This window comes from Danio aesculapii, chromosome 21, assembly GCF_903798145.1.
Source record: "Danio aesculapii chromosome 21, fDanAes4.1, whole genome shotgun sequence".
Taxonomy (NCBI): domain Eukaryota; kingdom Metazoa; phylum Chordata; class Actinopteri; order Cypriniformes; family Danionidae; genus Danio; species Danio aesculapii.
This window is the reverse complement of record NC_079455.1, coordinates 20,434,955-20,455,543: the sequence shown is the minus strand read 5'-3', so window position 1 is coordinate 20,455,543 and position 20,589 is coordinate 20,434,955. Positions and strand designations below refer to the sequence as shown.

Genomic DNA, 20,589 nt, shown 5'->3' with positions numbered 1-20,589 from the left:
GACAATGAGTTTACTGACTGTACTCAAATGGCCTCCACAGTCACCAGAACTCAATCCAATAGAGCACCTTTGGGATGTGGTGGAATGGGAGATTCGAGTCATGGATGTGCAGTCGACCAATGAATCTGTAGCAACTGCGTGATGTTATCATCTTAATATGGACCAAAATCTCTGTGGAGTATTTCCAGTACCTTACTGACATTGAATCCATGCTATTAGGAATTAAGGCTGCTCTGAAGGCAAAAGGGGGTCCAATAGTTAGATGTACCTAATAAAGTGGCCAATTAAGGGAACAAGCGTCAATACATTCCCAAATAACAATATTTAACAGTTTCCCCTTTTGACCAATAGGTGATGCTGTTGCTAAACTGATTTTGTGAGGTGATGACGCACCAAGTTAAGTGTCAGATTTAAAGAGATACAACCTGAGATGGAGTTTAGCATCGGGTATCAAATTTGTTGAAAACAAAAACTCACCCATCAATAGTAAGTTCATAACTTTATGCTGAATGACAATCTGAGTAAATTAGGAGAATCAAAAATGAGGGATTTGGAGAACAAATAAGTCAGACAAAAAGTTCAGCCAATAATGGCATTACTAGTATCAATGTTCAAGGCAAACAAGACCAGTTTCATGATAATAGGCAAAACTAAACAAACATAATTAGCATATTTAAAAATATATATATAATTTAACAACCAGTTGCTGCTATGAAAGTTTTGAGTATCTTCAGGGCATGGTGTTTACATTTTGTATCGTTATGTCAATGTGTTTGAAAAATATAGCATTTTACAGCAATTTTCAAAATGAGTAAAAATTACATATCAACCAACTCTGTATTCTTCCCCTTAAACCAGTCTTGTGATTTTAGAAGTCAAAAGCAAAAAGAGAAATGTTCATACTTCCTGACCACTAGGTGGCACTGTGAAAAAGAAAACTGTAACTTTAACACAAAGTGTGTCATAACCATAATCACAGCACACACCCATTTTCTAAATACACAAAAGTGTATATTTCACTTCAGCAAGCTTTTTGTTAAATTAATTTGAATGTTACTCAATCCGGATTCTAAGAGTTCAAAGAAAAGTAATTACAAATAAGTACTTCAAAATGGCTGAACATTTTGAAAATAAACCAATCATTTAGCCTTTACAGTTTAATAATTAATAGGATCAACATAAATACATATTTGGACAGGTTGGGATAGTTAGACAATACACTGACTGGCCACTTTATTAGGTACACCTTACTAGTAAAGCGTCTGCTAAATGACTAAATGTAAATGTAGTACCATGTTGGACTACCTTTCGCCTTCAGAACTGCCTTTATCCTTCATGGCATAGATTCAACAAGGTACTGGAAATATTCCTTGCAGTTGCTGCAGATTTGTCTCGTTCCACCACATCCCAAAGCTGCTCTATTGGATTGATTTCTGGTGACTGTAGAGGCCATTTGAGTACATTGAACTCATTGTCATGTTCAACAAACTAGTCTGAGGTGAGTCGCACTTTGACAAGGTGCACTATTCTGCAGGAAGTGGACATCAGAAGATGATACTCTGTGGTCATAAAGGGATGGACATGGTCAGCAACAATACTCAGGTAGGTTGTGGCCTTGACACGATGCTCAATTGGTAATAATGGGCCCTAAGTGTGCAGAGAAAATATCCCCCACACCATTACACCACTAACAACCACCCGAACCACTGATAGGATCCATGCTTTTATGTTGTTGATGCCAAATTCTGACCATACCATCTGAATGTCACAGCAGAAATTGACTCATCAGACCAGGCAACATTTTTCATATCTTCTATTGTCCAATTTTGGTGAGCCTGTGTGAATTGTAGCCTCAGTTTCCTGTTCTTAGCTAACAGGAGTGACACCTGGTGTGGTCTTCTGCTGCTGTAGTCCATCCATGTCTACATGCCAAAATGTATTAAGTTGCTGTCATGTGATTGGCTGATTAGAAATGTGTCATGAGCAGTGGACAGGTGTACCTAATAAAGTGGCAATTGAATGTAAATGTTGTGGTTAATCTGTGGGGCAAAATTCACATCTTATTACCGTACAGTCCACTAGGCTGCCATAGACTTCAGGAGAGGGAAAAAAATAAAGACTACCTTTTGTGCTTGACCCCTAATAATAAAAACAATAATAATGGTGTACAGTATTTTTATAGAACGATATCAGACACAAGACCAAACATAGACTTATCATTTTCTCCTCGTATGCTTTAATAGATGATTCTCACTCTCATTAACAGGAGTTACTTTTCAGGGCAGGATCAATGGCATAAGGTGAAATAAAATCAAATAAATAATATCAACGAAGCACCACAATATGAATAAAAGGCATGAATCTAAGTGGCCTACATTCAGTAAAACCTTCTTTCTTTATATTTATATATATATAAAAAATGATGCAAAAACATCAAGCAGGGAAACCTACTCTGGACCTAATTATAAAATAAAAAAAGTTAACATTCACAGTTCAGCGAAAAATAAAACAAAAATGAAAATTGCCACAGCAAGGACTTTGTTTTCCCTTTTAAGACATATTTGGGGGCTTCAATTATAGACTATTCGGTGAACTCCCAGAATGCAACACTGCCTGTGAACTCCCTGTGAAGCACCATAAATCAAATCACGCTCAAGCCACATTTACAATATGTTGCAAAAAAAAAAAAGCAGAGCTACACTAAAACACAAAGAGCAATGTAAAATCTGAATCATAAGAGCAAATCTTCAAAGGCCAGGGTCAGAAAATGCGTCTGGATGCTTCGTCGTCCTCCAGGCTTCAGTATCATCACACACGGCACCACAGCGCTCTCTGGAGGAGCCCACTCAAAACAACATCGGACCAACAAAACCGAGAGCTCGGGAAACTTCAAACACAACAAAAACAAAGAGCCGAACGAAGGGAAGGCTGATTTGTGGACGTGGAGGGACAGCAGAAACGGAGAGATATGTGCACGTCTCCCCTCAGTGCATCAGGGGGTCTTCACATTGCGGCAGGAGGAAGAGACATTACTTCTTCCAGATGGTGTAAAACACCCATCTGAGGCAGCAGGTTAAGGAGATGATGTTAATTCAGGTGAGGTCAATCCAGATTTCAGTCGACAACAGAAAATTCATACATTTTAAGTTCATGTATGATCAAAACTGTTGACGTGGGGGAAAACTAACTGCTATTTATAATTTCATAATTCTCCATCAAGTGTTTATTGCATTATGGTTTCTTAATTTCTTTCTTTCTTTTAAGCTTAGTCCCTTTATTGATGTGGGGTCACCACAGCGAGATGAACCGCCGACTTATCAAGCACATGTTTTATGCAGCTGCAACCCAGCACTGGGAAACATCCATACACAATCACACACATACACTACGGCCAATTTAGCTTACCCAATTCACCTACTGTATAGCGTATGTCTTTGGACTGTGAGGGAAACCGGAGCACCCAGAGGAATATTATGGTTTCCTACATGATTCTAATAATTTTATAAGTATTACAATTTAACGAATAAGAAAAATAAATGTTCACAAATTAAAAAACAAAGTGATTTTATAATCATTTTAAACAATAATAAATGCACTTTATATAAAATTCAATACCATTTTAACTTAAAAATAATTATTAATGGGATGGTGGTTATGAGCATTTCTGTATTTCCTCAACAATGATAACTGTTAAAATATATTTGTTTATTTGGTTTGTTTATATTTAATTAAACTATTAACTAGGGCTGCACAATATACTGTTTCAGCATCGATATTGCAATGTGCGCATTCACAATAGTCACATCGCAAAGATATGCAATGTCCAGTCTATATTATAGATGACCAGGAGCCACAGAATTGTATTTATCACTGTATTTATATGTAATTTATATGATTTATGCAAAAAACATTTCTCACTTAAAATTTTTTGCTTGTTTCTAGTCTAAATATCTACATTTCAAAGCAAAAACTTATCCCATTTTACTTACCCCACTGGCAGATCATTTCCTCAAAACAAGCAAATAAAAAACCTTAATTTACACTCATTTCTTCTGACAGTGAAAACTAAACAAAAAACTAACATTTTACTTGGTCTAAGATGTTTTTTTATATTTAAACTAGAAAACAAAAAGTAAGAAAAGCTTTTTTTTTTGCATTGTGATTATTCAATTTCTGTACCTGAATACTGTTCGACTCCCCTGAAAACCGTCAAATAGAGCTATTCATCTTCTGAAACTGTAGTCGCAATATTTATCGCAGAAAAATAAAATATCGCAATATCAGATTTTTTCCAATATCGTGCAGCCCTACTATTAACCATTTAACATTTTAAATAATTAGTAACATGATAACAGCTGTGTTTTAGGGTTGGGTTGATAGACGATGCTATCTGACAATGACATCATGATGCTGAGCCGGCATCGCGATCCTCCGCCTCGCGCCCGCTCGCGAAAATGCACACTTAGATCCCGTTTACACTAATATGTCTTTTTAATGGAATTTTAGAACTAAAACTATCCACACTGGCGTAAATATATCTGTGTGTGTATATATATATATATATATATATATATATATATATATATATATATGGCTATTTCATGGCAAGATTGATACACATAAAAACATTAGATAAGAACAACTTCATATTTCAATAAGAGATGATGCACAAACAAATATATAAATAAATAAATTAATTAATTAATTAATTTCACCAAAAATTATTTTAAAAGTTAAATAAATTTTTTTAGTTCAAATTCTAGCTGATAATACCTTTATAAAAACATCTAAGTGTTCTTATTATAATAATCTTGTCCAATGTTACTTAAACTTTCACATTCTAATAAAATGTTTTATGGTGACAGCAGCTTGGTCAAACAAACAAATTAAAAAAAATAATTTAGAATAAGCTAAAAAAACAGATATTTATGCTTTCGCTGACATATTTCTTCTAAAAAATTATTTCACAATAAGAGAGAATCATTTCAAAAAGGATACAGCTCCATATAGGAGGGAACACACACCACCTCTTTGGAAAAGTCGACTTTGCACGAAAGTCTCCCCAAAAGCTTTTCATATTCGCTGAGCGCATCAGTCAGGTTCACACAGTTACCCTGCAGGCAGAAAACATCATGAACACAATAAACAAATACACAATTACAACATTCCCAAACAAATATAAAACGGCCCTCTCACCTGTGTGAAATACTTCCCACCCGGCCGCAAAACTCTGATCGAGAGGTCAAGGATGAGTCTCAGGAACTCCCAAGTTGAATCTACAGAAGCAAACAAGTCAACAATTTAACTGATTTAAAGGGACAGTGCACCCACAAAAAAAGAAAACTCTCAAATCATCTACTCACCATCCATTTCCAAACTAGTTTTAATTTATTTCTTCTGTTGAACACAAAAGAAGATATTCTGAAGAATGCTGGAAACCTGTAACCGATAACTTCCATAGTATTTGTTTTTTCATACTATGAAAGTTAACGGTTCCCTGTTTCCCAACATTGTTCAAAATATCTTTGTGTTCAACAGAAAAAACAAACAAACACTTGGAATCCCTTGAGGGGAAGCAAACGGTGAGTAAATGTGTATTTATGTGTGTGGCTTGTAAAGACATACACACTAACCCTCCTCAGGTGCTGTGGAAATAGGGACTGCTGTCAAGTCATTGATGACATAGTCAAACGTCCTCCCCTGCTCGGCAAACTTTTTCAGTACAGGAACGCAATCTTGTACCAAAATCTGAAAGAAGAGGAGGAAACATAAAGGTGATATTCATGATGAGAAACAAAGCGTCATATTGTTAGACATAAAAACTGGCAGTTGCCCAGAATTTGGGTAATTTCCCTCAACTGTCTGCATAGCACTCATTTCAAAAGCAGGAAAGGGGCCGCATTGTAACGTCAAGCTAAAAAAAATTAAGTAACTGATTACGAGACAAAACAGGATAAAGAAATGTGAATGTATAATACAGTGTTATGTACCATGCAGTTTAAAAGTTCCCAGCCAGTTAAAAATGATCATAAAGATAATTCTTTCATATAGCAAGATATTAATTATAGTAGACACATTACAAGTGGATTTTCAAAAAATAACCGCTGTAATTCTGACCTTTACATTCATCCTGAAAATCCACACAAAGATTAAGCAGCAAAACTGGTTTTCAACAGCGATTCTCAGAAATGTTTGAGCAGCAAATCAACATATTAAAATGATTTCTGATGGATCATGTGATATTGAAGACTGGAGTAATCCATTTTGGGGAAAATAAGTCACAGCAATATTGCATTGTTGAGAGAGAAAATAAAAAAGACGTATGTCTGGTCCATAACTGGTCACATTTTATCATTACCTCCAGTAATAATAGACCAGTCCTAAATAAAACCAAAAACAAACCCAAACATGTATTTTAGCTAGCCCTCACACCATGAGAAACATTTCAATGTGCAAGTCATATGGATATCCCTATTGGCACAGGACATCAACATGACATCAGATTGACGTTGTACCCCATCATCGTAGGATGTCGCATTTTGGGTGGAAATGAAAATCGGGTTGACGTGAGAACCCAATGTCAAACCAACGTCAGTATCCAATGTTTGGTCACTTTCCAACGCAACCTAAAATCAACATCTAATTATGTTACAGCTTGACGTTGTGTGGACGTTACCACTATGTCTATCTGACGTTGGATTTTGGTTGCCATACCTGACGAATAAATGTCAGTATCTGACGTCAATAAGACGTTGGTTTAAGATGTTGGCTCGACGTTGGATTCTGGTAATTTTCCAACACAACCTAAAATCGACCAAATATCCCCGTAATTGGAAATCGTAAGTGGACATCAAAATAACGTTGTCACCCAACATCAGGACCTAAATATAACCTAATAATAACATCTTATGACGTTGTGTGCCTGCTAGGATGGGACAACATGAGTGAAGTTTTACATTCAGACAAACAATTTTTTTTATGTAACATTCCTAAGATACTGCACGTTGAGCTAAATCGATCTTTAATCTGAGTAAACTAAAGCCTAGTTCCCACTACAGGATTTTAATGTAGTGTAGTGTCAATGTAGTGACGAGCTGCAGTCAATGAGAGAGCATATCAGCATGAGCTGAATGGCCGTTGTGCTCAAGAGTTCAACAGAAACGTTTGTGATAGGCCAGAATGGGCATCGATGCACTTGCTTCATTCTGCGTTAACACGGACATGAGAGTCGGCTATATTAACAGTGGAAATAGATTTCTGTAACTATTAGAATTACCATACTGGTCATTCTGACCATTCTCATTTAAACATCATATTCTCACGTCATATTTACATTCAAAGCATCTATTGAGATATTAAAATTCAGCTTTGAATGTCTGTCATCATATTTTATGACACCATTACCCTGAAAAATATTATCATTTTGGTAATACTTAAGATACTAGAACACGCACAGACACAGACGATGCCTGGGCACAGAATATGCTGTTTTGAAAGATATATCTGAAGTAAATGTATGTTTTGCTATCAGAAAGTTATGTTTATGTGAGGAGGAAGTTGCTAGGCATAAAAAGCATGCATATTTAAAGTCACAGCGAAAAGTAGCAGACATCCATGCAGTCATTTTTGACCAATATGATAATTAAAGGTAGAAATACTCAGCTCTTTACTGTTTTGTAATAATAATAATTAAAAAAAAAACAATGTTAAAAAGAAATACACAGATATTTAGAAAACGTCAGGGTGTTATAGATGTTAGTTTTATTTCAGAGTTATTAAATTCAAAAAATTAAAAACACTCTGTCTCGGTAGTAATACTGTTAAAGTCACATCTCTCCACTTGAACCTTACAGATGAGCGATTGATCCGCTGATGTCTCCGCTGACTGACAATGTTTTTAAATGCTCACTTGAAAGCTTAAAACGCTGTCAGTGACGTCAGCACACAAGCAGCCAATAGTGTTCAGCTTTTTTGACAGTTCCTCCCTCAAAATTTCATTGGCTGTAGTTTGGTAGCTTGACTGAGCTGTTGGGGAACGAGTTGTTATCAGATCATGTAGTGTGTGACCCCCTCTTGTGGATCGTTTACGTTGTGTCGCGTAGTGTGAACACAGCGATTAAAAGACACAAAAAATCAAGTCATGTATTGTGAACGGCACAGCGATCTGCCGATGTTTAAAGTCATGCAGTGTGAACTTGCATATATGTTTATGTGAATGTGTATAGGTGTGTTTACATGCAGCGAGTTTTTATGTATGTGTGTGTGTGTGTTAATGTGGGTGTTTATGCAAGAATCGAGTTTACATGTATGTGCATGTGTTAATGTGGGTGTTTATGCAAGGATCAAAATTATATGCATGTTAGTGTGTATTGTTTTAAACACCCAATATTATAGAGCAGTGGTTCTCAAACTGTGGTATGTACGCAGGCTTCCTTCTAGTGGTACATAAAGGAATACTGAATGAAAAAAAAAATTTAATACACTTTGACTCGAATGATTACACTCATGTGATCAGCACCAGCTTTTCCCTGAAGCGTACAATCACAATGGTGTGTTTAGAATGTTTGCTTTATTTCATCGTGTCATCAGATGCTAAAAATCAACCTGCTTTGGCGCAGAGCCAGAGAAAGCGGTGCACGGCAGTGGCGCTTGCGGAGCAGATACGCGCTAGAGACACGCTTCTCAAGACTAGTGCTGTTGTGATGGCATTTCGGTTACTGCATGCTGCATCATTGGTAAAATAATTATCACAAATGTGTGTGTAAAAAATGCGTGTTGTCAATATATAAAGTTAGTTGTTTTGTAAAGCAGCGTGGCTTTCGATTAATTTGTTATCTCAGATTTAGGCTAATATTTTTCTGGATGTGACTCAAATGTCGCGGGACACTAAACATAGACTCAAGCAACTTTGCCATGCTTGAAGCTTGCAGCTTGAATATAGCCTAATTAGTCTCTGTGTGCGGTTAACACAAACTCCACGGTCCACGTAAGATGAGATCTCAAAACATGGATATTCCGCATGTATGAATGGATAAATCACGTATGAATTGGTCAAGCAGTGTATTTATGCATGCAATCAATCATTTTTCTGACACACGTACTGTAAAGGGTGTGCAATAAGCAGATCTAATTTCTAATTTAAATATGTAATTCAAATCATTTATTTAAAATACAAGTTAATGTTTCGATTTTAAAGATATACAAGTATGTCACGTGTACATGCAACATATTTTAAAATTGATCAAAAATTTTTACTTTAAGAACAGTAGCCTACCATTTTTAATTAACTTTTAAAAGCACATTTTAAACGTTGACTTTTTATTTATTAATTTTTTTTACTTAATAGCACAGTACAGTGTTAATGTTCAAACTATTTATAATGATTAAAGTGGCTGACAATAATAAACATTCTTAATACTAGGAATTAATCTGCATCGTTATTATGGTGGTACTTGGAGAGACTATGTTTTTCTGAGGTGGTACTTGATGAAAAAAGTTTGAGAATCACTGGTATAGATATATATGTGAGTAATTTATAGGTGTATATGCATGTGTTTTATGTATGTGTTAATAAGCAAAGTTTCTATCCTACACAGCGCCCCACACAAGTTGTTTTTTTGCATTCACAGTCATAAAAAGACAATTAACATTATTTTGCTCTACACTATTGAGCTAATTTATAGCAGAAAATCAAGTTGTAATTCAAATTGAGTCCATCAATGATGCTGTTTTTCATGTATAATACAAAAAAATGTATAACTTTAAAGCAATCTAATGTATAAAGTATATGCACGATTAAAGTGCTGTATTGCTTATTTTCTCACCACTTTCATTTTTGTTGTGTTTATTTTGATATTAAGAGGAAAGAGTACAGCACATTTTATATAATCCTTCAAACAGTTCCCTCATCAGCGTTGAGTTGTTTGCTAATAATAAACCACTGCTTCTGCATTTATTTATATTCTGAACCACCAAGCAAATAACAAAAAAGATTGAACTTTCCCACACTCTGCTGGATAGGCTTTATTTACACTCTGGCATTCTTGTAATAATGCTATTTTTTGTGCTAGCTTAGCTAAATTAGTTTTGCGGTACAGTGCCTGCATTACCACAGGCTCTTTCAAGTCATCGAATTGAATTATTTAACTTTCTTTGAGATATTTTGTCAGCCATACAAGTACATAAGGCCAAAAATAGCAAAATTGTTCAATAAATGTCTCCTTTTGGCAGTGTAGGAGTTTTCACCATAAAAATGGAGGACTTCAGAATTAAAACTTGTATATGATTTCACAAAAAAAGAGAGATCTAGATGAGTGGTCTCAAACTAAATTATTTGATATTGGTATAGTCACTTTGCAAATAAAGACACAGCATGTTTCAGCTTAACATCTGGAAAAATACTGTTAAAATATGGCTTCTCAATATTTAGACTTGACAGTTATGAACTTAAACTAAGCTGGTAATGTTAAGCAACCACAGCTGACATAAATAAAACCTTCAAGCTTCTTCTAATATCATGTAATAACACAAATAATTACCTCAGTCAATCCTTACCTCGTAACAATCTCCCTTCAAGTTATCTAAAACATTCCCGCACGTCTTCCTCATGTGTTTCCGACATCCATCGATCACCAGCTCATCAATGTTAATACTTAATTAAGGAAAAACCTAAAACCAGTCAGACATTTATAAAGTACTTCACTATTTAGGTGCTTAGCATAAAGGATATCTCAACCATGGTGATCATCTTTGGTTTGAGCTTCACTGCCTCGTGGAGAATCCCACCATCTCCTCCTCCAAGAATAAGTACCTCCTTTCCAGCATAGTGCTCTTTGCCGTTGCCCATAATGGCCTGAGTGTAAGGCAGATCACTTTCTGCCAAATCTGACATTCGATCACAAATGATTACTACACACAGACGCACACGTGATACAACAACCTGAAAATCTGAAAGTTGTAAATAAGCCCAACTTACTGACATCCCCATTAAGGATGAGCATATTGCCAAACTGTCGCGAGTGCAAGATTTTGATGTTCTGGTAGGCAGAATCCTTCTCGTACACAACTTCATCAATGTCGTACTCCATCAGCCTGCCGTCTGCCGTGGGCCAGTACCGGTCCACATCACTGCCTCGAATCAGCGCAGGGAGTCTGAAGGGATATATTCAGTTAAATAAACTATTATATTTTGGTGACCAAATACTGAAAAAGCATAATGCTGCGTTCACACAAGACGCAGATGAAGCATCATGCGCGAGTGATTTACATGTTAAGTCAATGCAAAGATGTGAATAGACATCCTGTGGCGCGATATGCGAAAATGAAGTGGCGCAAGTTGAATGTTTGACATGCTTTATCGCTCGAGTTGGAAAATCTGAACTTCAGCAGACATTTGTGCCACGTTAACCAATCTTGAGCTTGCTCTTGTAGGGGAGTGATTATGACGTAGCGCCTGTTGTTGGTGTCCCGAGGGGAAATCCTCCTGCCGACACCGAACAACAGTTCGTCTAACTGGCTTCAGCTCAGTCTGAAGCACTGCTGAAAGCCTTCATCATCCAGGTAGTTTTGGGAGGAGTTGATAAACTGAGCTGGGTGCATCTCTAAAAGAATCTAGTCGACTCAAGACATGGCGCCAAATGAATATACAATGTTTTTCAGCCTTCCTAAAGCACATAAGCTATTATTTTAATAAAATCCATGTTAGTCATTTAGCAACGAAGCTAGTCTCCGGGCAAACAGACGCCCCGCTCATAATGCAAACCTGTGTCTATTGTGAAGTGAATTTGATGCGGGAATGAAGCGAGTAAACTCAAAATGTTCGCGCATCTACTTATGTGCAAATAGCCTGATTTAATTATGCATGCCATGTCTGGTGTGAACAGAATAAGAATAAATTAACAAATGTGAGAAGATTGTTTTTATGGCAACCGATTCACGGTAAATATGATGCTAGTTTCACCTCTTGATCCTTTGGATATTTCCATCTAGGAGAGCCTTTAATTTCTTCTCCAGTGCATTCAGTAGCTGCAAAGGAAAAACAAACGTCTTAATCGTGACTTTCTGAATCAAAAACAGGATGAAATAACATTCAAGAGCAATAATATTTATATCGTAAATAAAAAGAAAATGTGAAAGACAAACTAAAAATAAAAAGTCTGAATTGCAAAATGCGAGAACCATCCACTCAGAGGTGCAAGATATTAACTTGAAAAAGAAGTCTGAATTAGTTTACAGGCCCATAGCCAGCCTATTTAATGGGGTGTTTCGTTTTTCTAAAAAGTGGATCTTTTTGCAGTTTTCACCTTATTTTCTATTCAATTATGGGCTTTTGCAGTCATTTTAGTGATATTTTAAGCACTAAGCTTTGCTGAATCAGCTTGTCGGACGGTGACCACACTCTTTGATGTACCAAATTTTTTTTATACAATTTTGTCAAAGTGCTTACAATACTATTTTACTACAAGGTATATATACACTGACAGTTTTACAGTTACAGTTTTATAAATAATGTTATGAATTAGCATTTTAAATAAAAAAATTAAGAAATATGAAAATGAAAATTTTTTATCATCAATTATTAGAAAATAAAAAACTATTGGGAATCTGTTAAAACTTTTTTTAAATAAAAGAATTGTATGCTATAAGCAAATAATAAACTGGCTCATCCAACTTTCCTCAATCTGAATTTGGCCATTTGAATAATTAAAAATTTAATTTGTCTCAAAAGCCTTTTTCTACTGATTATTTTCACAATTTATGATGGCATAGCATTCAAAAATAGGACAGATGAGCTCATGTAGGGACCAATTCTAGACTTTTTCAGTGTTTTAAACCACCCGAACCCCTCTGACTATGGGCCTGCTTTATATGTGAATATGACAATGGTGTTTTGGGAGTCACTACAAAATACTACACTGCAAACTCACAATGTTGTGATATAATATGCACATTCATATTCATGTTCAGTCTATCTTGAATGGATTACAGAACCATCCATATGAGTACAGGAGCATAGCGTTTCATTACAGAGTGATATTGCCATTTACTGGCCTGGCATGAATAATAGAAGACATTTAGTAATTTTTGAGGATCCAAGTCAATAGAAATCACTTGATCTAATAATGTACAACACAAAATATGTATATTCAGTTAAGGACTGCTAAAGATTAGTGTTTTCAAATTATCAGTGTATTTAAATATTAACTCTCTGTGCAAAAAGAAATAACATTCATATACTAATATGACCTACTGCAGTGTTTCCCAACCCCGTTCCTGAAGGCACGCCAACAGTGCACATTTTCAACCTTTCCCTATTCAAACACACCTGAATCAACTCATCAGAACATTAGAAGACACTCAAAAACCTGAAATGAATGGATCAGATAAAGGAGACATCCAAAATATGTACTGTTGGTGTGCCTCGAGCAACAGTGTTGGGAAACACTGGCCTACCGCATTCCATTAACTCACATTGTCCACTTGCGCTGCATCGTCTCCTTCAAGACACTGCAGGTCAAAGGTCACCAGACCATGGGAGTGCATTCGTAAGATGGCAAACCTGATTTGAGGAAAAAACAAAACTCAATTAAAACAATCGTGGTCCAAAAATGTACCAAAAAGTCATAAGCAGCACGGGCCAGATTCATCCCAGCTTAAGCTTAAACAAAGCCCCAACAGCTGTGTTTACAGCAAGCCACACACAAAACAGGAAGTGACTACTAAAGCCTTTAGATCAGATGCACAAAGCCACCCAAATGACCCCACGCTCTTCTAAATGCTGCCCTTTGTTGCGCAGAGGATGCACTTAACTGGCCAATCAATGGTCATCCTAAAAAGAGTCTGGACGCAGGAGCACACCTGGTGTTTTCAGCGGTCAGTCATCAGTATTGTCAGTTAGCGTCAACATTATGCTTAGCTGTTACAGAGACAAAATGGAAACACTCCATGGAATGGCCCGATGGAGGGGAAAGCGAGTCTCTTTCCTACAGAATTCCAGTATGAGTCATGGCAAACAAATTAGCCATAATGAAAGGGCAGTTACAGCATCATCATCCATAATTCAAATTCAGGTCCCTCCCCCTTTCAGCAAAACAAAACCTGTTTTGCATGCTGTGAAGGACTCTGATGTCCTACGAAAGGCATTTCGCTCACCTGCTATTCTTGCCGATGAAGGTTGCCAGATATCCGTGTCCCTCAGAGTCGTGGACATTCTCTGTCATTTCCTGCTCTTGAAATATAGACTGCAGGCCACGCACAGTCGCAGAGACATCAGCTGAACAGAAAAAGGGGAAAAACAGAAGGATTATATTTTACTCCATTTAAAAAAGCCATCGAAGGCCTTTCTGATCACTAATTACGCCAATAACAGCCAATCAGGCTCCTATATCAGGAAGATATTTTAAGGATATGTTCTCACCTAAAAAAAGCTAATTCTGTTATCACTTATTGACAAATAAAAGATGTTGAGGTCTAATTATTAAAGAGACATTGGGTTCATTTACCCAGTTTCTTGCACAGACCAAATGATTTGCTTTAAATGCCCCAAAGAATCTTCTGGAGCCACAGGTAAAGATTTGGTTTGGGGAGTCACAGGGCTGGGCGATTAATCAAGGATATTTTTCAGGCGTATTTTGTCTATAAAGCCAATTTAGATCTTCGCAAAATTGAGTTCAACATGGATATTGATTCAATTAGATGATAATGAAATCAAGAAAACAGTTTTATGGCTCTGTGTAGGAAATGCCTCATGTGAAAATACCACATTTAATAACTTTTTACTAAAAACTCACTTCATAACTTTAATCGAGTGTTTGAAATAATCCTTCTGTGAGATGATTCCATAGTTGTGTGATTATTAGTCACGTAAAACTAGATATTATATCGAATCACAATAAAATTTATGTCAATTACAATGATAATCTCTGGACTTTTTTTTTACTCTATATTGATCTAAAAGCCAACCACACAGCAGAAATGTGCAACAATGGGAATCTAAAAGTGTGATGATATTAAAGATTTTAGATAGAAAAATTTATCAACTGAAAATGTTACGCCATTAATGGATCTTCTCATTTTTGTGGCTTCAGTCATTGTTACTCTTTTAAATCTGGAAGCATTAACAATTTATATCAGAATATATATCATTATCAATCAATAAGAAAAATATTTATCGAGACTGCATATTGCCATATCGCCCAGCCCAACGCAGAACTAAAGAAAGTTGTTAAATCTTCAGTTTATAATGTGAGGCTATGGGAGTTTCTTCTTCCTGGCTATATGTCGTTTCTGCACAAGAGCACCCTCTGGAGGAGATTTACTGCTGATCGCACAACCATGCTTCTCTGACAAGATGTGTACGACAATCACAGCTTTGCACGATTGGCTTTTGATTAATCAGCCAGCCCTATTAGACGGCGTGTACAATATTTATTAGGGCTGCACAATAAATCGTTTGAGCATCACTATCGCAATGTGTGTCCGCATCAGTCACATCGCAGGATATGCAATGTTAAGTTATGAAGATGACCAGAATCCACAAGCCAAAACACATGCGATTTGTGGAGACACTGCAGAATTTAACTATTATAGAGTTGAATTTAAAAATTTCCATGTGTTTTTAAGGCCCACGTGAACATTTTAAGAGTTTAGAGCATTTTAAAAGAACATAAAGAGCATAAAAAAGTAGTAAAACTTTGATTTTATTGAATTATTTATTTGATGAATGCCCTTTTACATTTGATTACTAAACTTTTGTTCCAGAATACCATGAATCACTGTTTATTTCACTTAAACATTTGCTCCATTGTGTTTATTTAAGACTGAAGCTTGTTTATTATATGTATATAATAAATTACATATATTTATATTCACTCCCATACAAATCATCCAATCAATTAAAAGTAATGACTTTCCACATAGAGCTATTTAAGTCATGTGGTGAAATTGTATTTATATCACAATATATATTCTGCAGGGAAAAAAAAACATCGCTATGTCAAAAGTTTCCAGTATCGTGCAGCCCTAATATATATCAATATATTTTTTACTGAACGATATGGTTGAAGCAATAAACTGTATATCAACATATAATTGTCTAATACTAGCGCATTCGAAAAATAATGGAGACGGTGAGTCAATTTGATTTAAACATGAGCCACGCTTTATATTTAGGGCTTCAAAATCTTGTAAAATGTAGTTAACATCCAGTCTGAAGTGGTTTGGCCTGTCAGATACTAGACTAGACATGTGTTGCTGACAGATTGACCACGTCCGCTGTTTGATGTGTTTGAGGTGAGGTGTTTTCTTAAGTGCATAGTTTACATTTCACAGGTATATTCTTCATCTGTTAGAAAGTCATATAAAACACCTGCTGAACATCATAAATTTTAGTGAACGAGCACCATTGTATTTGCGTGCAGTAATCCACTAAATACACATTTTGCTAACAACGTTTGCTGTTATAATACCTATAAATGAATGTAATTATAATATGGCAGTAACTGTGAGGTGACTATTATAATGGAGTAATCAAAAAAGTTCTTTGGATTTAAATTCTGCTTAAAAAAAGATATTTTTGGCTTTGATATTGTAATGCTAGCATGTTAGCATGTCATGTGATTTTAACCCTTTTGTAACGTGTAACATTAACGTGTAACAATATTAGACCAGGAAAATAGTAATACATATTTTACACCAACATAAAAACACAAAATACGCAGGTTCTCGAATTTGATAATATCAGCACGCGTACAGCGTCTTCACCCTTGTGTATTACTCCGCTCACACGAGTGGCAAGCAGAGGACTACAGATTGGCAAATATTGCAGCTGTTGGACAACAATGTACTTTTGAGGCTTTTTTATTAGAGAATATAGATGTTTAGATTGCAACTATGCAGTTTATTTTTAAGGACGGTGCCTTTTTAAAATATTTATAATTTCAGAGATACAGCACGCCAGCATCCATCAGCCTGTCATACTGAGCAGAGCAAAGACGGTTGACGTTGTTCATCCATAAGATGGCGACAGAAACCACATAATAAGCCCTTAGAGGAGAAAAAAACACATGTCATTTCAAACTACAGCTGATCAAATCATTATAAAACTGGTAAGTGACTTTTTAAGTCGAGCTCTTTCTTTTGTATGTTGTAGTGCTGTATTTATACAATAGTTAATTAGTGTACTGAGTGTGATATGGGACTCATATATTTGGGATGCATGTATTTTTTGTTGGCCACTCTTTGTATAAGCCTGAGTTTAGCATTTTTCCTTATCACACACACAACAATAATCTGGTAGTGTTAGCTTTACTTTGGCTTTTTGTGATCTCCCGATTGCAACAGTGAAATACTGGGAAATATCTCTAGACTGATGTCATTTCATGCTGTTCAGCCTTATAATCTTAAAACGTCAGCAAAATCACTTGTTTTGTCATCACTTTACACTAGAGAATCATTCAAATACTAGCTCTAAAGTGACGTGTGTGAAGTAGCAATGGTTTCTGTTGTTCTGACGTCAGCTGCAGATGTGAAGGAACGGCGGAAAAAATAGTTCCTCATACTAAAGGATTTTGAGAATCTCTGTTTTTTATTATCTTATTTATATACACGATTATGCCGTCGAACTGTTGTATAAACACAATATCACACTCAGTCCTAATGTTTTCGGATGATATGTAATGTATATCGTCACTAGTGGGACACTAAGGCACACCTCCCACCAGTATCGATATAGAGCCATATCGCACTGCTACTCGTGTAATATTGCTATATACTTTATATTGCAATTCAGCCAAAAAATACAGAGTTATGATTTTGGCCTACATCGCCCAAACTCCATATGTTGCATTTTTCAAATTACCAAGAACCAGTTTCAGCTAAAGATCTTCCACTGCAAAAAAAAAAAAATCTCGAAAAACCTGTAAATTAGTAAACCACAACTGCTAATTTTCATTCTGGGATGAACTATCCCTTTAACAGTGTCTGCGTCCGTCATTATGCTTAACTTCACCTTTTGTTTTCCATGGAGAACAGAAAGTCAAACTGGTTTTGAACAGCATGAGAGCCAATAAATAATCAACATTTTTGGGTCAGCTGTCCCTTTAAAATGCACAAATCACAAAGAAGGCTCTGCCTTTGTGCATTCACATGATGACAATTTAATTGTGGCCTTCGGATTTATCCACAATAAAAGGATATGCTGCAAAACAATCGATTTCAACCTAGTTACACACATAAACCCAAACAAGCCAATCCATATTGATTCCTGTCCGTTTTACACTGCAAACAGTCAGAGCTGCTGACCTAAATTTGTCCTAAAATCAAAATACAGGATACTTGCACCTGTCACGCTTCTCACAATTTGTGTAGCGAGTTCACCATATCAAAATATGATCGCTCCAAAATACAAGGCTTGTGATATTATTAGCCAGTGAAATAGAGGCACTGGAAATGAAGGTGAGAGACTTTCAAAGCCTGTCAGCGTACAGCAAATCTAAATGTGTCATATGCGCACCTACTACTAGCTAGCTATAACGGGTATAACGGGTAGTATGAGCATTCTTATTAGGAGTATACAAGGAAATGTGTGTTATGGTACGCATTGCGGCTAACTAGTGAACATTATTTATTTATATGAGCTCCATTCAAACGTATGAGTCCGAGCCGACGCCAGTCCCGAGGACAACCTAACGTTACTGTACGCTAGCCTCTGCTAACACCGCTATGCTACCCTCCAGAAGGTCATTTATCAGAGCAAACGTCAGGAGAATCTGCACGACAAAAGCAGCTTTAAGCTCGATTGCAGTGACACGCAGACATCCCGCGGCCGTCTAGCAATGCAGCAGCACGGGGCCACGGGAGACAATAAATCGCTTACGGAGCAGTTGCGAAGAGGGAGGCCCGTGTATCTGCAGTGCAACACGAGCCCCCTCTCCGCTTCTGCGAGCCCCCTTCATTCATTTCGCGGACATTTACCTGGCGCGCGGAGCTTGAAGTCGAGGGTGTAATGTAGCACTGCCATGATGGGGTAAAGCCGTCTGCCATGCCTGGATGAGGCAGCCGGAGGTGAATCGGTGGAGAGTCTGTGGTGGTGTCAGAGAGAAGTGGCACGCCGGCGGGAGGAGGAGGTGTGCGTGTGTTTGTGTGTGCGCGCTGTGCTGGGGTTGCGTTGTGCCTGCCCCTCTCTCTCTCTCTCTCTCTCTCTCTCTCTCTCTCTCTCTCTCTCTCTCTCTCTCTCTCTCTCTCAATTCAATTCAGTCCGTATACATACACAAGAAAAAGACTGATTATTAAAAGAAGAATGAAAGAAAAAAAATTAAAATAAAATAAAGTGGTTAGCACGGTCGCCTCACAGCAAGAAGGTCGCCGGTTCGAGTCCTGGCTGGGTCACTTGGCATTTCTGTGTGGAGGTTTCATGTTCTCCCCGCGTTCGCGTCGGTTTCCTCCATGTGTGTGAATGAGAGTGTATGGGTGCTTTCCAGTAGTGGGTTGCAGCTGGAAGGGCATCCGCTGTGTAAAACACATGCTGTAATAGTTGGTGGTTCATTCCGCTGTTGTTACCCCTGATAAATAAAGGGACTAAACCGAAGAAAAATGAATGAATGAACAATAAAATACATTTGTTCAGTTTCGTAATGTTTCTGACTCCAATTCAAGTGAGTTTTATTGGTATGACTTGTCAAGTAGTCAAAAACAATAAAAAAAATCAATACACAAATCGAAACACATACACAAACAAGAAAATTACTAATATGTTTATCAAAAAAGATAATGAAAGAAAAAAATCATTTAAAAATCTAATAAAATGCACAACAGTACATCCAATCAGATGATTTGTCTGAATAATGTCTGTTTCTGTCTCTCTTAAATCAATAAATTCAGTTCATATTAGCTTTATTGTCATGACTTGACAAAGCATTGCAAAATACAAAAACACCAAACAATATACATAATAAAAAAAATCAGAACTTAGTCTAAATACATACGCAAACAAGAAAGAGACTCGTCTACTACACAATGTATATCTTTTCAGATGATATGTAATATTTCTGACCAGTTTTGTCCACTGGCTGACTCTTTGTGTTGATATGTATTTTACTGCTTGTGATATTAAACTGGAGTTATCTCCCAGGTTATGCCTTGAACTTTCTGAACATGTAAGTTGGTGTTATTTGCTGGAATTTGTTGAAATATGTGGATCTAAGGTTGTGGTAATGTTCATCGTGCTGCAGGAAATGTTCCTTAGTTTCCACCATTTTCCACTATTTTCTCAGGGTCTGTTTCATTTTGGCATTTCTCTCTTTCCCTGTCTGTCTTTGGAAGTGCCAGACAGTGCTGAGATGAGTTTGATTTATCCAAGAGAATCAATTCTTTTGAACCTTTCTATACTGTTTCTGTAAATTGAGGAAACTATGTGCAAATATAGAAAGTTATTAGAAAGTTTGATTAAATTTTTATTTCTAAAAATTGGGGTCAAACAATACTCTTCTGGAACCTTGAGTGCTGGTTAATTTCATGACCTTTTCTATAAAGTTAATTGCTAGAATGTTTTGTGTGAACATAAAATTGTCAATTGGGTTAACATAAGGGATG

General features: G+C 36.5%; 1 protein-coding gene across 1 annotated transcript; it reads right to left on the bottom strand.

The window, feature by feature from the left end:
• Positions 1–2,213: 2,213 nt before the first annotated feature.
• sms (spermine synthase) lies at positions 2,214–19,148 on the bottom strand. Its single transcript, XM_056446880.1, has 11 exons — positions 18,973–19,148; positions 14,152–14,272; positions 13,471–13,558; positions 11,960–12,024; positions 10,976–11,151; positions 10,730–10,884; positions 10,555–10,644; positions 5,634–5,748; positions 5,197–5,276; positions 4,999–5,114; positions 2,214–3,060 (listed from the first exon to the last, which is right to left on the bottom strand). The coding sequence occupies exons 1-11, from the start codon at positions 19,016–19,018 to the stop codon at positions 3,030–3,032; spliced, it is 1,083 nt and encodes a 360-aa protein (XP_056302855.1). The 5' UTR covers positions 19,019–19,148; the 3' UTR covers positions 2,214–3,029.
• Between the last annotated feature and the right edge of the window lie 1,441 nt (positions 19,149–20,589).